Consider the following 20,394-nt stretch of genomic DNA (forward strand, 5'->3'; position numbering starts at 1 on the left):
GTGGAAATTTTGTAGTGCCACATGTTACAGTAATCACGAGTCTCTTACTATGATATTTTGTGGTAGAACTTAAAAACTGCAAGCCATTTTTATGAAATTAATCCAGATTATTTTCTTCAAAGAGGATGTACATGCTGCATGAATCAAATAAATAAAGCCCTCATTTTATTAAAAATAAATGCAGACACATGGGTGTGCAAACTTTATGGTGTATAGTTGGCTGCTGCTATCCACAAAAGTGTTATTATTTGCCCATAGTAAACTGGTATTGATTGAAAACATTGCAGAAAGTAAGATCATTCATTTGAGGTTAGCAAAGAAAGACAAACCAGGATTATGTTTGCATATTCTTTAATGGCAACTAGATTCTTTTAAACTTTTTTCCTTATTATTTCCTCACACATGTTAGATTATACAACTGTGTATTATTAATAAAAATAATAAAACAAAGCAGAAAGGTTACCACCACCCAAAAATTGGGGTGAAAAACAAACAGCAGCACAGTATTACCTAAGGAAGCAAATATACTGGCTTTATTTTTTGCTCATGGAGGAACAATTAATACAGCCAATTTTGGTTCAGTGTGAAATTTCCTATTGTTCCAGTTTATCCCCAAAGTGTTTTTAAGAATACAGTAAGAATACAGAAATCACAACATGATCATTGTGGTATTCTTTCAATAACTAATTCCAATGGCAACAGGTGAGATTGTAAGGGCTGCATTTATAGGCATATCTACCAGGAAGTAGAGTCTTGCTCAACTCAAGTCAGACTAACATATTTAGTATCTGGCTGAAAGATGAAAATGCCAAAACATATTTTTAATAATGCTGACCAATGATGGTGTGTGTGTGTGTTGCTATTGTGAGCAATTGCGCTGTAGTTATTTCCATTAGGGGAAGTAGAAAATAACTTTGGTGACCTCACCGTTTCTTACTGGTAGGCAGGAAGAACTGCATGAGCCCAGACAGCAGGGATAAGTGAACTCATACAATTAACCATCATGTTTCACCAAATTCATAATATTTTTCACCCTGTATCCAGTATGTTGGCATTTATTTTGTAAAAGATCCACCCATGGCAGATAGGCAACAAACTGAATAACTGGAAGAAAACTCTTGCAGAAAATAACCGTAATGCTGAGACCACAGGGCTAATAAAACACACAAGCATTTCAGCAATTCAGTTATTGTCAGGGAATCCATGAGGTAAATAATAATAATCTTTAAATGGTAAAAATCAGTTCTGTCTCTGAACTAGCTAAGTTTTATTTTTCCATCCTTCCCAATTTATATGAAGAACTGTAATTATCTACTAAAATCAAGGTATCCTAGAAACAGAAGAAAAGTAGGTCGCCTGTTTCAACTCAACCACCAGCTCCCATCTTAAAGAACAGCAGTTTAAATCAGAAGTTAAGATTTGGCTCAGTGCCCACAGAAAAATTTGTAACTCCTCACAAGCTGGGCCAGAGGTGGGGAGCCTATGGCTCTCCAGTTGTTAGGGGACTCCAAATCCCAGCAGCCCCTGTCAGTCTGGCCAATAGTTAGGGGTAATGGGACTTGTAGTCCAGCAACATTCCAGGATCTTGACTCCTGTCTTAAAGTAACACTGATATTTTCCCCCCCGCCACCATCCCCCCAGCTAAGAGAGCAGGAAGAAGCCCTAGAACTGATGAGTACAGAATCAGGAAACTGTGTGTGTGCATGTGTGTGTGGTAAATATATTGGATTAATACAGAAAATGAAAGTTCAGACTAGAATCAATCCTCTCCAAATCCCCAAACAGCAGGTGAAAGGTAACAAGCTTGGTCTTCGAGTTTAAGCCCAGTGTGAACAAACTATAACTATGACTAAAAATCCAAGAGGTGGCAAGAGAGAGAAAAGACCAACATGGAAATGGCCCATTAACTTTAAAGGCACCAGTCAAATGACTCAAAAGGTAGCAGGGACAGACATATGAGTGAAGAGCCTAGTAACCCTGTATCATGGAAGTGACATGCTGTTCTAGGAAAGATCCCGTTTTAAATCTCTTTACCAATTCCTTTCTTGCTCTACCGCACATGGAACGAGTTACCGTCGCTTCAGCACCGAAACACAATCTTTCTTGAGAGGCCCAAGCTGCATGTGGGCATCAACACTTTCAAGGAAGAAGGCCGGCTTGAGGTTGTGCGTAAACAGCGCCGGAAACTGGTGGTTGATCTTATTCTGGAAGGGGTCAAAATGGCCCTTCTTGAAGCGAGCCACTTTGAACTGCTGCAGGCACGTCATCTTGGAATCCTTGACTCCATAGAAGGTCAGCACCTTCTCAGAGTACTCCAAGTACACCCCAATCGTATGGAAGAAAGGCTGCTGTATCACGCAGTCAAAGCCGCCGAACCAGGCCACGTAGTTCTGCCCATTCCACTGCAGGCAGCAGGAGTTCTCGTTCCTGCCCAGGCGGCCCCTGTCATAGGACTCCTGCGGGTTGTAATCTTCCGTGATGACGCCAATGCTCACCCAGCCGTCAATGATCTCCACTTCCCAGTAGTAGTTGCCTCGGTTCATTAAGTTCTCGCCCAGCACCTGCTCGCAGTTGACAAACCTGGTCGAGCTCTCGGGGTAGGCGATAGGGTTCAGCACCCGCTTGGCTCCCTTGGTCCCAAACAGCTGGAGGAATTTGTCGGCAGTGTCGCTGTCCAAGTCGATGATGAAGGCAACTGTGCGGGGTGGGGGCGGGAGAAGGTGAGAAGAAGGCAGAGCACGGAAGTCGCACAGTATTAGTTATCTTGTCTTCTTGGTCAACAAAACTGAAACATACCATCACTAAGGTTGGTGCCCCTCAGGAATCATTCAGTCTCCTGAACTTATGCATCCTTGACTTAGGAAACTTGGGTAGGATCTAACGTTGTACGAGTGATGTTCTGCTTATGCAATGGGACTTCCCCCTTCCTCTCTCTGCACTCCACCCCCCAAAATATGCTCCAAAGGGTCCCCTATCATGGTGGGGGACTGCAGGGGAAAGGAGAAAAGGAGGGTGGCAACACAAGAACGGGCTTTCTCTGCAGTGGCTCCCCATCTGTAGAATGCTCTCCCCAGGGAAGTTTGCCTGGCACCTTCATTATACACCTTTAGGTGCCAGGCAAAAACGTTCCTTTTTAACTAAGCCTTTGATTGATCTGATGACATCCTATGCTCTTTTAAAATGTGGCTCTTTTGGGGGGGGGTTTAATTTCTTGTTGTTATTTTGATTATATATATTGTGGTTTTTATGTCGATCTTTTCTGTGAACCACCCTGAGACCTCCAGGTATTGGTTGGTATATAAACAACAACAACAACAACATAATTGCATTGCACAAGCAGAAAGCTGTTGCATAAGTGGAACAGCAGTGTTGGATACAACCACGTGTTCGAAAAACTCCATTGCTGCAATCAACATATATTCTGCAAAAATTGTTGGATTTTTCCTAACTATATTTAAATTTGTGCATACCACGTGTGTCTGCAGTTTAGCTCTATGGCAAACTTTCCCCAGATTTACTTTTAAAAAATAAAAATAAAATCCTAGTCCTTATGATATAAATTTCTAGTCCTTATGATATATATTTAACATAAATCTCTTTTTTATGCCACAGCCTTATTTTTTTTCTTTCATGTAGTGATAGTATGTGTTTTCCATCTCCTCCAGTGGCGTAGCGTGGGGGGTGCAGGGGGGGCCGGCTGCACCGGGCGCAACATCTAGTGGGGGGGCGCTCGCACTCGCAGCTAAAATCCACAGGTTAGGGGCCGCAAATTACTTGCCTTGCCCCAGGTGCTGACAACCCACGCTACGCCACTGATCTCCTCCAATATGTGCCTCTTTATGACAGGAAAAGGAGGTGGTGTAGCTTTACAGGCATCATAGAATCATGAAGTTGAAAGGGACCACAAGGGTCATCTAGTCCAACCCCCTGCAATCCAGGAATCTTTTGCCCGTGTGCTTAAGTCCCTGTATTTTCAGCTAAACCTAGCTAGGCCAGTAAAGACCAGTAACTGAGACAGTGAACGTTTTCTAAAAACAACACTCAAGCATTTTGTTTTCACTGGACTGCGCTCATAATTAACTTTGAGTGGGCTGACATTTCTGCTGTCTGCAACACATCTGCCGTCTGCCAAACGTTACGCCATCAGCAAAGAAACAAAAGCCAAGGGAGACAAAACATACAATAAAATGGTCTTACATTTGAGAAAATAATCTCGGGACTCCAAACAGGCGGGGTTGCTGCTTTTTTCTGGAATCGGGGGCTCAATGGTCACTGTGAAGAGAGGAAATTGTCAAAAATTTACCTCAGCGACAAAGACAGCAAAAAAGGAAAAGGAAAAAACCAACCCATCACACAAGGAAAAGAGGCTTGTTCATTAGGAAGTATCCTGGCTGATCAGACGCAGGTGTACTACTCCATACAACCACCTTTAACCTTAAATTCATTTGTCATCAACAGGCCTGCTGTGATTAGATTCTTAAACCTATTAATCAGAAGAGGGAAATCCCAGACGATGTTATCCCAGAATCCAAGATCCTAACATGTCCTTGTGCTACTACAAAGCCAACCAGCAGAGGGATCAGCTCATAACTGTGTTGTGGTCCTGTGCTCATCCCAAAAACACACATTTTACAGAGTTGCTGGATCCCAACAACTTTTTCTTCTGGGTCTGAAAAGCCTGATTCTATCTCTACTCTCCTTCCTTCAGCCTCCCCACCACCACATAGGGCTCTGTGTGGTGGTGCCCAGTTATCATAGAATCGTAGAGTTGGAAAAGACCCAAGGGTCATCTAGTCCAACCTCTTGCAATGCAGGAATCTCAGTAATAATAATAATAATAATAATAATAATAATAATAATAATAATAATTTTATTTATACCCCGCCCTCCCCAGCCAGAGCCGGGCTCAGGGCGGCTAACACCAGTAAAATTATAGTAAAAACATAATGGGGGGAAAACCCAATTTAAAATACAGGTTAAAATGCAGTTTAAAATGCAGCCTCATTTTAAAAGTAGCCCATAGATCAAAACCATACAGGGAGGGAAACATAAGGGTCAGACTGAGTCCAAACCAAAGGCCAGGCAGAACAGCTCTGTCTTGCAGGCCCTGTGGAAAGATGTCAAGTCCCGCAGAACCCGTCTCTTGTGACAGAGCGTTCCACCAAGTTGGGGCCAGTACTGAAAAGGCCCTGGCCCTAGTTGAGACCAATCTAACTACCTTGCGACTTGGGACCTCCAAAATGTTGTCATTTGTGGACCTTAAGTTCCTCCACGGGGCATACCAGCTAGAGCATCCATGGCAGATGGCCACCAAACCTCTGCTTAAAAACCTCCAAGGAAGGAAAGTCCACAACTTCCAGAGGGAGACTGTTCTACTGTTCTCATGGATGTCTTGTTTGTGCCTCTGGCTGGGTCTTGTGGGGATAGTGGCAGCACGCTGTGACCTGGAAGCAGTTCATGCAAACTCCCTGGTAAGTATCCAGGAAGTACTCCTCCCTGAAACATGGGGCATGTATGGGAGAGAGTGGGGAAGCCCTGAACAGAACAGAGCCGATGCTAGGCTAGTAGTCACACATTGCAATACTTTCTTTAGGGAGCAGTTGAACTTGAGGATGAAGCCAGCAAGATCCACTTCAATTCTGGCAGGAGAGTAAGCTTCAAGCATATATCTCCCCTGTGTTCTGAAAGACAATGCTCTGTTTCAAGGAAAAGCCACTTTGGACATCTTCCCCAAACCACTGCTGGCCACACCCGGTGATGTCTGTTTGTTGCCTTCTGATTTATTTGAGTCCTTATGGAAACCTCATAAAAAAAACACAACCCCAAGCGGGAGGCACAGGGCGCAGAAACCCGACACCAATTTAAGAGAGTCTTGTTATTATGCGATTTCAAAACAGCTGCACCACTTGCAGTGCTTTGACATGAAGGCTGTAGCTTGAAACATCTTCTCCCTTTGAGGCTGGCATTTGACATTCATTTAGGCAGGTACAAATGCCAACATCAAGAGGAGACTTGGAGATGTCAAACAGAGATGGGGAACTTGTGGCCCTCCAAATGATGCTGCACTCCAGCCCCCATCGGTTCCAACCACCATGGCCAACGGCCAGAGATGATGGCGATAAAGTCCAACAACATCTGGAGAGCAGCAGGTTCCCACTTCCAGGATGTAAATGGTGCCTAATGAGTTCTAATGCCCCAAAGTGTTTACTGCATGTTAAAAGTAGCAAAAGTCTACAAGCAAAATTCAACATGTAAATGGAAGCTGATGCAAGTGTCCTGAATTTGCATAAGGCTGGGTATCCCAGTGCATTTCAAGCTTTGAGAACAGACTGGGAAAAGGAGCGTCTCCACCCCCATCGTTCTGCCGGGACACTGAGGTCCAGCACTAAGGGCCTTCTGGCGGTTCCCTCACTGCGAGAAGTGAGGTTACAGGGAACCAGGCAGAGGGCCTTCTAGGTGATGGCTCCCGCCCTGTGGAACGCCCTCCCACCAGATGTCAAAGAGAACAACAACTACGAGACTTTTAGAAGACATCTGAAGGCAGCCCTGTTTAGGGAAGCTTTTAATGTTTGACGCATTACTGTATTTTAATATTTTGTGGGAAGCCGCCCAGAGTGGCTGGGGAAGCCCAGCCAGATGGGCAGGGTATAAATAATTATTTATTTATTTATTTATTAATTATTATTATTATTATTATTATTATTATTATTATTATTACGTACTGAAGCAAAGATCCTGAGAACCGGCAAAAGGCAAGGAAGCAATGTGAATTCTTGTTGCTGATGCTTCCAAGCCCAGTCCCTGTTCATAGAGACTTCCAGAGCTCCTAGACACTTAAGAGCTACAGGGAAGCAGTGGATTTTTAGCACTTGCTGGGCACTAATAATCTCTGCAGAAACCGCATGGTAGCTATCAGAGTCAGCAAAGTATTCCGTAATCAAAACACTGCAGAATGCATAGCGCTCTACATGGAATGCAAGGACAGGATATTCCGTCCGCTACAGACCTTCTGGCATGCCATAAAGAATGGGCCCTTCGTCTCCGTTCCCTGAGAGCTGGTCCCACTGGTTCTTGCAAATGTTCACTAGCATTTCCTTCACAGCGAGCACGGCCTGGCTGGATTTGATGAAGCTCAGCTCTTTGGGGAAGCTTGCCCATGAGAAGTCTTTCTCTTCGGTGGCTATTTTCAGTGCTTGGAACTCCTGGGGCAAAAAAAGAAAGAAAGAAAAGGGGGTGATATACAGCAATTGACTGATGGGAGGACTCATTCCACAGAGCCACCTCTTTCCCGAGCACCAGAGAGCCTATGGCTGCTGTTCATGACATGGAAACAAACATACCAGAGGGAGGGAGGGGGACAGAGAGAAAGAGCAGCTACACTGGCAGGAGATGTTGGCATGCTGCTCTGTTCCAAATGTGGATCCAGGAACATAGAGCTCAGCAGAGCCTCCTCCCTATAAGGTCGGTTTACCCAGGGCCCCTACACAGCGGATGAGGGCATATTTCCCAGCAGAGATCCAGATAGGACTGAGCACTGCGATTGCATACTAGCCTTCTTCAACCTGGTGCCCAGCAGACGTTGCTGGACTACCGCTCCCACCAGCCCCAGCAAGGAGGGCTAATGGTCATGGATGATGTGAGTTATTGTCCAACAACATCTGAAAGGCATCAGATTGGGGAAGGCTATTGTAAATGAATGAAGGGCCTACAAATTGCGGGGCCTGGTAAAAGAGACAAATGTCCATTGTGTCCTACCTGCTTAAGGAAGCTTTTAATGTTTGATGCATTACTGTATTTTAATATTTGGTTGGAAGCCACCCAATGTGGCTGGGGAGGCCCAGCCAGATGGGCGGGGTATAAATAATAAATTCTTCTTCTTCTTCTACCTTCCTGCCCCTGTAGCGTATAAGCATGCCCACCTTCCAATACAAAAACCACCAGTCTGGAGCCAGAAAAAGCAGCAGCATCTGCCCATAAAAAAATTATGGACAAGCTGAATCAGACTCTCCACTTGCGGCTCGCTAGAGAGGACAGCACGTCTCCACAAATCCTCCCCTTTTCTACTGTTTCCAGAGAGGGGAAATCCATGCCATACATTGAAAGCACATTACTTTCTGTAAAATAATCCTGGTCCAACTGCACTCGCTACCAATTCAAAGTGCTGGTTCTGACCTATAAAGCATTAAATGGCTCAGGACCGCAGTACCTCAAGGACCGCCTCTTTCCATATGAACCTACCCACACCCTGAGATAATCTTCTGAGGCCCTCCTTCGTGTGCCTCCTCCTTGAGAGGTCCGGAGGATGGCAACACAAGAAAGGGCCCTCTGCAGTGGCTCCCTGTCAGTGGAATGCTCTCCTCAGAGAAGTTCACGTGGCGCCTTCACTATACACCTTTAGGTGCCAGGCAAAACGTTCCTTTTTAACCAGGCCTTCGGTTGATCCAATTTACATCCTATGCCCCTTTAAAAGGTGGGTTTTTTGGTGGGTAGGTTATTGGGTTGTTGTTTTTATTTTGATTACTGTGGTACCTCGGGCTTAGAACTTAATTCATTCTGGAGGTCCATTCTTAACCTGAAACTGTTCTTAACCTGAGGTACCACTTTAGCTAATGGGGCCTCCCGCTGCCGCCGCACAATTTCTGTTCTCATCCTGAAGCAAAGTTCTTAACCTGAGGTACTATTTCTGGGTTAGCGGAGTCTGTAACCTGAAGCGTCTGTAACCCGAGGTACCACTGTATATATTTTGTGGTTTTGTGTATCTGGTTTTGTTCTGTGAGATGTCCGGGTATAGGGCGGTATATAAATTTCAAGAAATAAGAAGAAATAAAATTGTAGTTTGTTCAGGGCATTGGGAACTGTAGTTCTGTGAGAGGAAACTACAGTTCCCAGGATTCATTTGTGGAAAGTCATGTGCTTCCGATGTATGTTAGATGTGCTTTCGACGTATGGTGTGGATCTGCCCAGAGGCAAGGAATGAAGTGCTTTTAGGGGTGACTCTCTACTGGAATAACACTCAGGGGCACAGACCTGCAGGAAAGAGATGGTGTCTGTGCTGGGAACCTTCTCCAGATTCCGCTTGTGTTCAGTCAGTGTGTCACGCCTCTCTTCCTTCTGCCGCAGCTCCTCCGCTGCCCCAGTCAGCATTGCTCTTTCCCCATCTTCGATGAAGCCAAGGACTTCCTTCTGAAAGGCTGCAAGGACCCTGGCCGTCTCGGCAAAGAGTTTGCTGACCTTTTCCTTCTCTTTCTGAGCAGTGCCCTAAACACAACAGAGGTAGCTTTATACCAATTATCATTCATGTAGATTACATATATTTCCACCACCATCCCAAAAAAACCATGCACACGTCCAGATCCTCCTTTTAAAGTTGGCCAGGTGGGGGAGGGCAGAAGCAATCAAATCTTCTTCAAGATATGATTGAACAAAGACCCACTTTAAGCCAGACTAGGCATGATGCTTGAATTTGACATTAGGAAACACATCTGGATTATTCCATTTTAAAGCCCTCCAATTTTTATCAGGACCACAACGTGTAAAGAGGCAAACTTTAGGAAAAAAGGTTCCCATTGCTACCAAATTCACTAAGCCACTATATGCTTTTCTGTCTTTTAGCTGAGTGCCAGAAATGAGGGTATCTCTGCAAGTAGAAATGTAGCATGTCATGGAAATGGCTACCTTGGACATGCCACTTTCTTATAGGAATGGAGTTTCCCCCAGTCTGATGGAACGTTGAAAAATGTGATCCTCCACCTGCAGTCTGAAGTGGAACAGTCTAGGAAAAGCACCATGTGATCCAGTTCTCAGGAAACTTGTATATTTGTGCTACACGAGTGCATACATGGAAGAGGATTTTTGTTCTTTGCTCACATGTTATCTTTAATTAAACCTCCCAATACTGCAGCAGAATTGGGTCAGAATCAGTGGATGAACCACCTCTTGATGCCCAGGCCGAGACACAGCCCAAACCCCTGATCCCCTTGGCACCAGGAGACAATGACATAGAAATATATGAAAAGAACAGGGCACAGTGTGTGTGAGATCAACATCCAGTTTTTCTTCTGGGATGAAATAGACTGAAGCCATCTTACTTTGATGAGGTCCACAGTCCTCCTTGTCTGCGCAATAGTGACTCCAAGTTCATCCAACTGATTCTCAACGCTGTTCAGGATTTTGGGTCTTTGGGCCTTTTGAAGAAAGGGAATATCAGAATGTCACCTCACATTGTCAGAAAATAGTACATTTCTCTTCCAGTCCTCATGGCTGTAGAGAAATATTCACCGTTAACTCTATTTCTGAAAAGCAAGAATGGGGAACTGTGGCCCTCCAGATTTTGTTGGGCTCCCAATTCCCATAAGTCCTGGCCAAGCTAGCTGTGCCTGATGAAAGTTGGGAGTCCAGCAACATTTGGAGAGCCACCACCACTCTAAAGATTAAAAAAAAAAAAATGTTCTTTGAAGGTGGTAGTGATGAGACTTCACTTTGCACTGTGCCTGATTTCCCTTGCTTCCCAAAACCCTTATATTCCCTCCTGTCCATTCATTCTGCATAACGTATTGCCCTTATTGTCTCTCCTGCCTATTATATATTTGTTCTTGACAAAGGCTCCGCTAGCCCATAAATCTAAGCCACGGTTTGTTCAACAAACCATGAGTTAACCAGGATGATTAAACACACGACATCTTATTTCTCCATCATTTCTCCTTTAAAGCCCTAAATGACCTCGGCCTTGTATACCTGAAGGAGCATCTCCACCCCCATCATTCAGCCCAGACACTGAGGTCCAGCACCGAGGGCCTCACTGCGAGAAGTGAGGTTACAGGGAATCAGGCAGAGGGCGTTCTCGGTAGTGGCACCCGCCCTGTGGAACGCCCTCCCATCAGATGTCAAGGTGAAGATGATGATGATTAGTTTTGTTTTCCAGCTCTTCTTTTCTCATGCCTTTGTAACCTGGTAAACATCTAGGGTGGAGTAACCAAACAAGCCATGATTGAAGAAGGGTGCTGGGTTCACATACTACACACCAAGCCATAGTTAAACCAGTGCTTTGGTGTGTGTGTGATAGTACTCACAGGTACTGAATACTGTTACATATTTTTTGTGGCTCATGGCAGCCATTTTGTGCTGGCACCAATGGCACTTTTATCAAGATATGAGTACCAGCACCTTGTTTTTTATTTTAAAAAAAACACTGAGTAAAACAAAGGTTCATAAGTCAACAATAAAACACAGTTTGTTGTCAGTGAACAAATAACAGTTAAACGGCTAGGCAGGTCTCTCACACAATGCTAATAATGTTTTTGATTAAACCATGGCTTAGTGTTATGTGTGAATGAGGCCAAAGTAATCTAAACTGAAACAAACCATTCCCCTGATGATCTATCAAATGTTGACCCCGAACATGAGTTGGTTTGTGTTTGGAAACGTTATTGTAATATATTATGTGCGTGTGTCTGGTTTTTGTTTTTTTTGCAAAAGCAACAGTCTTTTGTCTACTTTTAAAGACCTGTAAAGGAAGCGGTCTTCCCAACTGTCTGACATTTGAATTTTGACTGGAAACGTGCCCAATTCTGGAAAGCTAAAAAGAGCAAAGTGCTACTGTCATGTGGCTCCAAACTCCATTTAAACAATGTGCTGGAGTGAGATAAAGACCAGACTGAGAGGGTTGCAATGAAAGGAACAATCGTAGCTCTATCAGAGAAAGCAAGAGCCACAGCCCAAATTGCATCAACACCCTCACCCGGACCAGAAAGCAAGGAAATTAAAGTGCCAGGGAGAGGGCTTATCTGGTGAAGCCATAATAACCCATTGATCTCTTTAAGCAGACCCAGGGAGAGGGAAGGAAAGGGATTTAACTGAGATGTAGCCAAGATGATTTAACAAAAAATTGGCATTATTTTTTCCAGTCATAAAAGCTGCTTCTTTTCCAAAAGCAGGGAATACTTGTTCCTTAGTCGTACGTGCTAATTTATATAAACATATAGAACATAAAATTGCTAGCATTAAGCGGAACTAGCATCAATAGCCACGATCAATTTGATTTGACACTGGCCAATAAGGTAAAAATTGTATTTCGTTTGGGGCATACACAGCACCAATCTGTCTATGCTGTGTACTAGTTAGGGTGCTGTTAAAGGACCAGGGTTCGAATCCCCTCTCAGCCCCTAAACTAACTGCCTAACCTACTTTTCTCACGAATATAAAACAGAGGCGGGGGCAGGAAGAACAAGATACCCTTCCTCGAGGTGGAATATAAATGCAGCAATAAGAATGATTAAGTGCGTTCTGACTAACATACATGTGCATGTGCTCACACATGCAAGGAATTATTTTTTTTCAGGTGTGCCACCATGAAAATAAATAAAACTTGCTTAAGCCATCCGAGGCATGGCAATCCTTGACAGCAAGCCAAACCCTATCTATTTTTGCCACACAGGAAAGTCTCTGCCTCTTCCCTTCCACCAGGAGAGATAACATTTTATTCCGGGCAAAGGGGGAGGTAATTAACAGACGGGTTCCCTTCTGTTCATCAGCTACAGACTTGCTCTGGCTCCATAACAGAACTGGGGTCAATTTATGGTTGTCTGGCAGCAGGAGAGAACTTCACTGCCTGGAATTCCGACTTCATACCAGCTCCAGACAATTGGTCCTTCAAGCCTAGTAGTGGCTATCCTGATTGGCAGCCGTTCTCTGGGATCTTGTGCCAAAGTTTTTCCTGGCCCTGCTACCCGGGAATGCCTTTCAGCTGGAAATACTGCCGAAGACTGAACCAGAGACCTTTTGTACGCAAAGAGGGTGTTACCCCCACTGAACTATGGGACTGTCCAGTGGAGGCTAGTCCATTAGGGGAAAGGATAACTGCCCACCACCCTCAGCCTGCTCTCTGCCAGGCCCATCTGCCTGCATCCTTCTTACTTACAGCCAGTTCAGGGGGCAACACGACTTGCCAGCTTCCTCCTCCTTGGTCTCACAGTGTTGCCCTTGTCCACCTCAGCAGGGAAGAGGATGGGGACAAATCTAGACTTAGTTGGCTCTGCCAATCATTGGCTCTATCTACTGCTGGGCTCCCAATAGGTCTCAGCTGCCACTGGGACCATTTCTAAAATGTTTTGCTCCAAGTTTATAGGCAATATATCAGATGGCCTTTTCAACCCCTTCAATAAACTCTGTCCTGATTAACTTGATTCCTCCATTGTTACCATGCTATGAGGCTCCTTCCCATGATGTGATATATGCTTTAGAGACTGTCCCTATACAGTGGTACCTCGGGTTATAGATGCCTCAGGTTACAGACTCCGCTAACCCAGAAATAGCACCTCGGCTTAAGAACTTTGCTTCAGGATGAGAACAGAAATCGTGCGGTGGCGATAGCAGGAGGCCCCATTAGCTAAAGTGGTACCTCAGGTTAAGAACAGTTTCAGGTTAAGAACGGACCTCCAGAACGAATTGAGTTCTTAACCTTAGGTACCACTGTACACCCCACTTCTGTGCCTCTACGACAGCAATGTGGAAGTGGTGCTCCTCCAGCTGCTGTGAGATTCCAACTTCCACCAACCCCTAGCCAGCATGCCCAGTGGTCAGGGATGATGGGAGCTGTAGTACAATGAACAGCCACTGCTTCCCCATCCATGTTCTAAAAGTGAACACCTGGTGCCCATTTAGGGAGTTTGCACCTATACTTTGAAAGCCACAGCTGTCCTGCCTGTGGCTGCTGTAGCTTCAATCCCTTTTGTGGAGCTTATGCTACATGCCAGAGGTACTGGAACAGACTACAGTATCAGAGTCCTTCCCACACTAATGAACAGAAAGCAACATTCTCCAAGAAGGCCTTTTTGGGTGTGATCATAGCATCAGTTCTGGTACATTACATGGCATTACACCCAGAGGGCTACATCTCCCCTCTGGGCGACCTTTCAGGGGTCACATGCTGATGGTAAGCCTTGTCAGATGCCAAAGTAGGAAGAGCAATAAATATGAATTTTAGCTTTGTGCGCCTCTTTCTCTTCTGCTCCTCAATCCAGGCAAGCAAGAGGCATTATCAGAGTTCAAGGACCCATTCCAGCCAGGCTGAACAGGGAGGGGCTGTGGCTTGAAGAGAGTCCTGAGGGCCAGACAAAGAGGTTTGAGGGGCCCCATTCAACCTCCAGGCCTGAGGCTCCCAATAGCTGGCTCAAAGCATGTTAACAACAGCCAGTGCTTTTAACGTTTTATGTACTCCCTTCAGAGATCAGGAAGACATAGACCTCCAAATGCTACTGGACTACAACTCTCATCATTTTTGGCTGTGGCTGGTGGGGGTTGGGAGTCCAAGAACATGAGGGGTACAAGGTTCCCCATTTCCAGCTTAATGTAATGGGTCGCAAGAGTAGTGTGAACACTGAGGAAAATATTTTCCTGGGCATCCTGAGGGATGAGTAAAGGTAAAGGGACCCCTGACCATTAGGTCCAGTCATGGACGACTCTGGGGTTGTGGCGCTCATCTTGCTTTATTGGCCAAGGGAGCCAGTGTACAGCCAGTGTGGCCAGCATGACTAAGCCGCTTCTGGCGAACCAGAGCAGCGCATGGAAATGCCATTTGCCTTCCCGCCGGAGTGGTACCTTTGACGTGCTTTCGAACTGCTAGGTTGGCAGGAGCAGGGCCCAAGCAACAGGAGCTCACCCCATCGCGGGGATTCGAACAGCCAACCTTCCGATTGGCAAGCCCTAGGCTCTGTGGTTTAACCCACAGCGCCACCCACATCCCTCGGGGTACGAGTAGTGATGTTAAATTCTTGAGAATAATCTTTTGGAGAATATTCTCAAGAATATTTTCTGGATAATATTCTCCCCTCACTTCACTAGGTATGGGACATCTCAATCGGCCTTGTGACTAGAGAAAAAATGGTGTTGCGATGCAATGGGAACTTGCCTGCTCTGTGTGGTCCCTTGAGGATTCCCATTTGCGGAAGTGTCCTCCGCCCTTAAATGCTCCACTTAAGAATAATAACCTTGAAATGAAGTTGTTTTAGGGAGTTGTAAAGTACTGCTTGCAGCAAATCTTTCCAAGTTTAGCCATCTCTCCCAAAGAGAACACAGAGATGGGGTTTCCCAACTAACCTGGTGCTTTAGGATGAGCTAAACCGAAACTGACAGCTCAATTAAAAACTAGCAAGTGAAAATCTAGGAGATGAGTCAGCGTCAACTGGGAAGGGGAGCGATGGAAAAAATGCCCCGTCTCAACGCAACACAAAGGGCTAACGGAGCAAGGAGCGGAACCTGGGAGACGAGCCAAGTGAAATAAAGAAGCTGGTCTGAGCCACTGTGGGAAAGAGAGTCAAGGGGAAGAAATGAGTCCCTGGTGCAACTGCACAGCAGCCAAAGGCTGTCAGAACAGAAACTGGTTGGGCCCAGTTAACAGGCACACAGAATTAATCACACCCTCCTCCCACGCAACTTTTGTTTTAGCCTCCTCCCCAAACCCCAAAAGCAACAAATTGTTTGCATGTGTGTAATCTGGCAGGCCAGGCTGAAGTTCAGCTAAATGTTTGTCTTTGCATTAGGAACATTTCATTGAGGGTTTGGGAAACACAGGCCCCCTACCCCACCCGCTTTCACTGGAAAGCTCTCTAGGCGTTGGCTGAGCACAGAATAGCCCCAGAAGCAGAGATGTGGGTGTGGGTGTGTGACTGTACCCCACCCATAAAATCAGAAATCCAGACACCTTCTTCCAGACCTCTAGACAACTCTAAGGCTGCACTCCTAACTACGTCGACTCTGAAGTAAGCCCTGCTGAACTCAGTATGGCTTACTCCCAAATAACTGGGATTAGGAAAGCCCAATTAAATAAAAACCTCTATGGTCTAGAAATTTCAGAACATTGCAATTTTAATAGAAAATGTTCTTCCCTGATCAATTATCTACAATCCCTACCTCACAACCCCTTCTAGATTCTCGGGCTCTAAGCACTTAACCATGACAACAGCCAGCTCCCCAAATCCCTTCCCAATGCTCTCCTCTCTGGGTCCTGGCTGCACGCAGATTTCACCTGTCTTTCTTGGTAGCTCTTGGCAAAGCCCATCCCCACAAGCCCCAAAAGACTGGTTGCAGAATATTGCATAGCTTCAGAGGAGCTGAGTTCACACATGCATGTACCTCACATGATATATCAGCATTTGGGGATTTGCAGCTCCATGGAAAATTACAGAACTTCCAGCTGCACAATCAGAAGTGCGGCAATGGATGCGACTGTCCTAGATGCTGTCGGATGGTTGCTATGTTGGTTAGTCCCCTTTCCATTATGAATCGGTTTTGAAGCAGGTTAAGAAGCAGGTGCAGCACATCTACATATGCACTCGTACAATGCAATTCTATTTATGCCCGAAGCAAAGTAAGTGCAATTGAATTCAGTGGGACTCCTTCCAGGTAACAATGATGGAGAACCTCAGGCTGGGGGCTCATATGTTGTCCTTTCTATCTGGCCCTATCTCCCCCTCCTGAGACACACACCCCACTGACAGCTTTGCACTATCCTGAAGTGTTTTTGCCTGGATGGAAAGCAATTCCTCTAACTCAGATTCTGATTTGTGCTTGCCTAGACAAAGAACAGGGGGAATGTGGCAGCATGCAAAGTTCCCATTTACTGCTATGCTTATTTTGCCTCTGCCCCCCCCCCAAGGATGCCCAAAAGGCATTGATTGCGTCACCTTTGACTGAAAAAGGTTTCCCTTCCTCAATGTGAAGGATTGCAGTCGCAAACGCCTTTCCAAACTTTTAAAGTGCAAAGTTTCTGTTGGAAAAATTGACTAGATCAAAAACTGGTCTAGTCAATCAAACCAGTTCATTTATCGGCATGGCCGCAGTTAGGAAGAACAAAGCTAGCTCTGTCACCCTCTAACAGGTTTGGGGAATCTGTGGTCCACCAGATGTTGTTTGACTCCAACTCCCATCGACCACAGTGAGCATGGCCAGTGCTCAGGAATGATGGGAGTTTGAATGACGTCTGGAATGTCACAGGTTCCCCATCCCTGCCCTAAAGCATAGCTCCCCTATCAATCATTATACTGGCAGAGGTGTCCAGCTACCAACTTTGGATCAGGGCTAACACCACAGTATGCTGCACTCCACCCTGTTCATTTGCAGTGTTCTCTGTCTGCACAGCCAACATCTGATCAAGTCATCAGCCTTCCAACTCTGTCTTGACTGCTACAACCTAAAAGCTTCCTGTCCAAGTTGCCATCACTTTGGGATTCACTGCGCAAAAATTTGTTCCAATGCTTCTTGCACTTACAGCCATGCCAGGGGAGACATAATGAAGTCAGAAACCTGAGCTTAAAACATGTCATGTATACCTGAAACCATCCTAAAACACAATGTCCATAGAACATATACTCCAGTTACCCACATCCTCTTCCAGATCAACAACCTAGCCTTACAGATTCCTGAGCAATGCCATTCCAAGGATTCCCCAGATACGGCTGTGCCACTTCAACCCAGGTCTCCTCCTCCTTCACAAGGATTGCTCCGTTCTCCTGCCAAGCTAGCTCTACAGATAACTTTTCCAGCGCATCTCGCCCTGCTCTTTCCCTTTCTGAACCAATTTCCCTATAAGCCTTAATATTGTTCCATAGCCTCTGCCGTTCCACTCATACGAACATAAGATTATATGGCTGCCCAGAGATGTTCTGCTGCCCATGGCAGAACAGCAACCCTCCCTCTCCCAGAGTCACAAGATAAGTAGTAACCAAGAGCTGGCCACATTATTTTGGTACCTGAGGCAAGAACTCCCACAAGTAGAAATACAATAGCAGCAATAATAACCTCAAGTGTAACAATATGTTGACAAAAATTAGCTGCCCAAGGCAGCTGCCCCACTCAGCCTAATGGTAGGGCCAGCTTAGCTGCCTTCTACTGAGTCAGTCTTCTGGTCCATCTGACCAAGTGCTGTCTACTGGCACCAGCTGCTCAGCATCTCAGGGCAGGAGTTGTTCCTCAGCTGAGCTACTTGTTATTCTTTTCCCTGGAGATGCCAAGGGTTAAGCCCCTGCCTACAATATTTGCACACTTCCACAAAGCTACGGCACCCTGAGAGGCAGTGACTGGTCCAAGCAGGTCACTGAGTGTGCGTCCTGGCTGAGTGAGGATCTGAACCCTGGTCTCCTATATCCAACACTCTAACATGCTCTCCCACTCTACTGTTAATGTATCTCCTTTGCAGACAGTTGTGTGTCTTATTTAACTTACTCCAAATTGTAGAAAGGCAGCCCTTTTGTGTTTGGTGGTGGTGGGGATCTCCTACTTACTCTGTTGAGTTGGACCCTAAACCATTGCCCCCAAGTCCTGCATTGACAGCACTGCTCTGCCTTCCTAACCCCAGAGAGTAACTACACGCTGCTTCAAAATCTGAAAGCTTACAGGGAAGGGTCTTTCAACAAGCTCACACTCCTTCAAAGAAAGTAAGTTCCAGGAATGTGTTTCTGAGCAGACACAGACCCTTGTGCCAACTCTTAGGAAATAGGGTGCCTGTTTTTCAGATAACTTGGGGCACCTGACAAACTGCTGTCCCATCCTTCTAGATTCAGGTAGGTAGCCGTGTTGGTCTGACGAAGTCGAAATAAATAAAAAATTGTCCAGGAGCACCTTAGAGACAAACTAAGTTTATTCTGGGTATAAGCTTTCGTGTGCATGCACACTTCTTCAGATACACACTTCTCTAAGGTGCTACTGGACAATTTTTTATTTATGCTGTCCCATCCAAGAGGGACCTGCTAGCCAGCCACTTTGCAGCGGCCTCAGGCAGCTTCTCCCAACCCGTCCCTAGCGAGGCTCCTAAATTTAGCACGTCGAGGAACAGCAGCAGTGGCCCACACCCACCCACCCACCCTCCCCTCTTCCAGTTATTCCCGGGCTGGAACTGGTGAGCGAAGCTTGCAGGAATCCCCGCGCACTGCAGCCTAGGGTAGGGGAGCGTCCCCGCCTTCCCCGTCCCTGGAGCGAGGCTGCACAAAGGACCCCCTTTGTGCCTGGACGGCCGGACGAGCGTGCTACCCACCTCCACGTGCTCCCGCTCCACCTCCACCGCCACCACTTCATGGCCCCGGTGCTCTTGGGCCCTGCACAGCTGGCAGATGCAGCTCCGGTCCGTCCGGCAGAAGCTCTCCAGGGGCTTGAGGTGCAGCTTGCAGAGGCTTTCCTCGATGTGCCGCAAGGGCGGCACCAGCCGGTGGCCTTGGAAAGCGGGGCTTTTGAGATGAGGCTGCAGGTGCGGCGAGCAGAAGGACGCCAGGCACACCAGGCACGACTGCGCCGCCCGGGCGCGCTCGCCGTCGGTGCAGAAGTCGCACAGCACCTCTTCGGGCGGCGCGTCCTCCGACGGCGCGCAAGAGTCGCCGGGCACGCACGGCTCCGGCGGCTTGTCGGGGGCCATGGCCAGCCCCGGGCTGCTCGGGGCGGGTTGCCGGAGCTGCAGCAGCTCGGCCAGGGTGTGGTTCTTCCGGAGCTGGAGGTCGGCCGGGAAAGGCTCCTGGCAGAGCGGGCAGCGGGAGCTACTTGGCGCGCCGCTTCCTGCCGCGACGGTCCCCGGGTGGTGCCTGTGCGCGCCGAGGCAGCTCAGGCAGAAGTTGTGGCCGCAAGGGGTGGTGACCGGGTCCTTGAGGGCGTCGAGGCAGATGGGGCAGCTGAAAGGGCCTTCCTGGAGATGGGAGACTGGGCTGATGGGGCCGGAGCCCGCATCCATGCTGCTCGACTCCACCGAGAAGGAGGCGAAGAGAGCGCGCCTGGGCTGCTCCCTTTCCCACATCCAGGGCGCGGGAGAGCCAACTCCGCCCACCGGGAACGCGTGTCACCGACGGGCAGCTCCGGCCAGCCCCACAGCGGAGATTGCCGAGTCCAGCCTCCCGTTTAAGGGGGCAGCGTGCGCGTTCGCGTTCCTCCTGGAGGCGCGGCCCCTTCGCCGCTCCCACAAAGGTGCGAAGCGGACGAGGAGGTGAACCCGCCCCTTCATCCAAGCACGCCGAAATCCCACCAAGAAAGGACAGGGGCTTGGCCCCAGTTCTTCCTTCGGCGCGCCGGCAGGGAGTCACATTAATAAAGGCTTTTCTTCTTTCTTTTTCTTTTTGTCCTGGTGTGAATGTCAGGAGCAGACGATCGTGTGAATGCTCCTTGTTGCGTATTTGGGGAAGAGCGAGGAACGAAGTTGGATAAGACAAATCTTTAATTAAGTGTCCTCTCCGAAAATGAGGATATCAGCCTGTCGAGGGAACTCTGACCCCGACCCCGGAACATAAAGGGGGCATACAGCTAATTGTGGTGGGATGCTGTGGCCCTTTTAAGACTCGTGTAACTACATTGTTAATGGCGGGGGGGAGTTTATGGTCCGCCAGGTGTTGTTGGACTTCCAAACTCCAGGCAGCATGGCCAATG

At 47.0% G+C, this 20,394-nt stretch overlaps 1 protein-coding gene across 1 annotated transcript; it reads right to left on the reverse strand.

The window, feature by feature from the left end:
• Positions 1 to 334: 334 nt before the first annotated feature.
• On the reverse strand, positions 335 to 19,908 carry TRIM47 (tripartite motif containing 47). The gene is made up of 6 exons (XM_080993791.1): positions 19,025 to 19,908; positions 10,089 to 10,184; positions 9,028 to 9,258; positions 7,007 to 7,202; positions 4,198 to 4,272; positions 335 to 2,695 (listed from the first exon to the last, which is right to left on the reverse strand). Exons 1-6 carry the CDS (start codon positions 19,769 to 19,771, stop codon positions 2,070 to 2,072), a joined length of 1,971 nt encoding a protein of 656 aa, XP_080849917.1. The 5' UTR covers positions 19,772 to 19,908; the 3' UTR covers positions 335 to 2,069.
• Positions 19,909 to 20,394: the final 486 nt, after the last annotated feature.

Source organism: Podarcis pityusensis, assembly GCF_964106645.2.
Source record: "Podarcis pityusensis genome assembly, chromosome: 2".
In the NCBI taxonomy this organism is placed as follows: Eukaryota; Metazoa; Chordata; class Lepidosauria; order Squamata; family Lacertidae; genus Podarcis; species Podarcis pityusensis.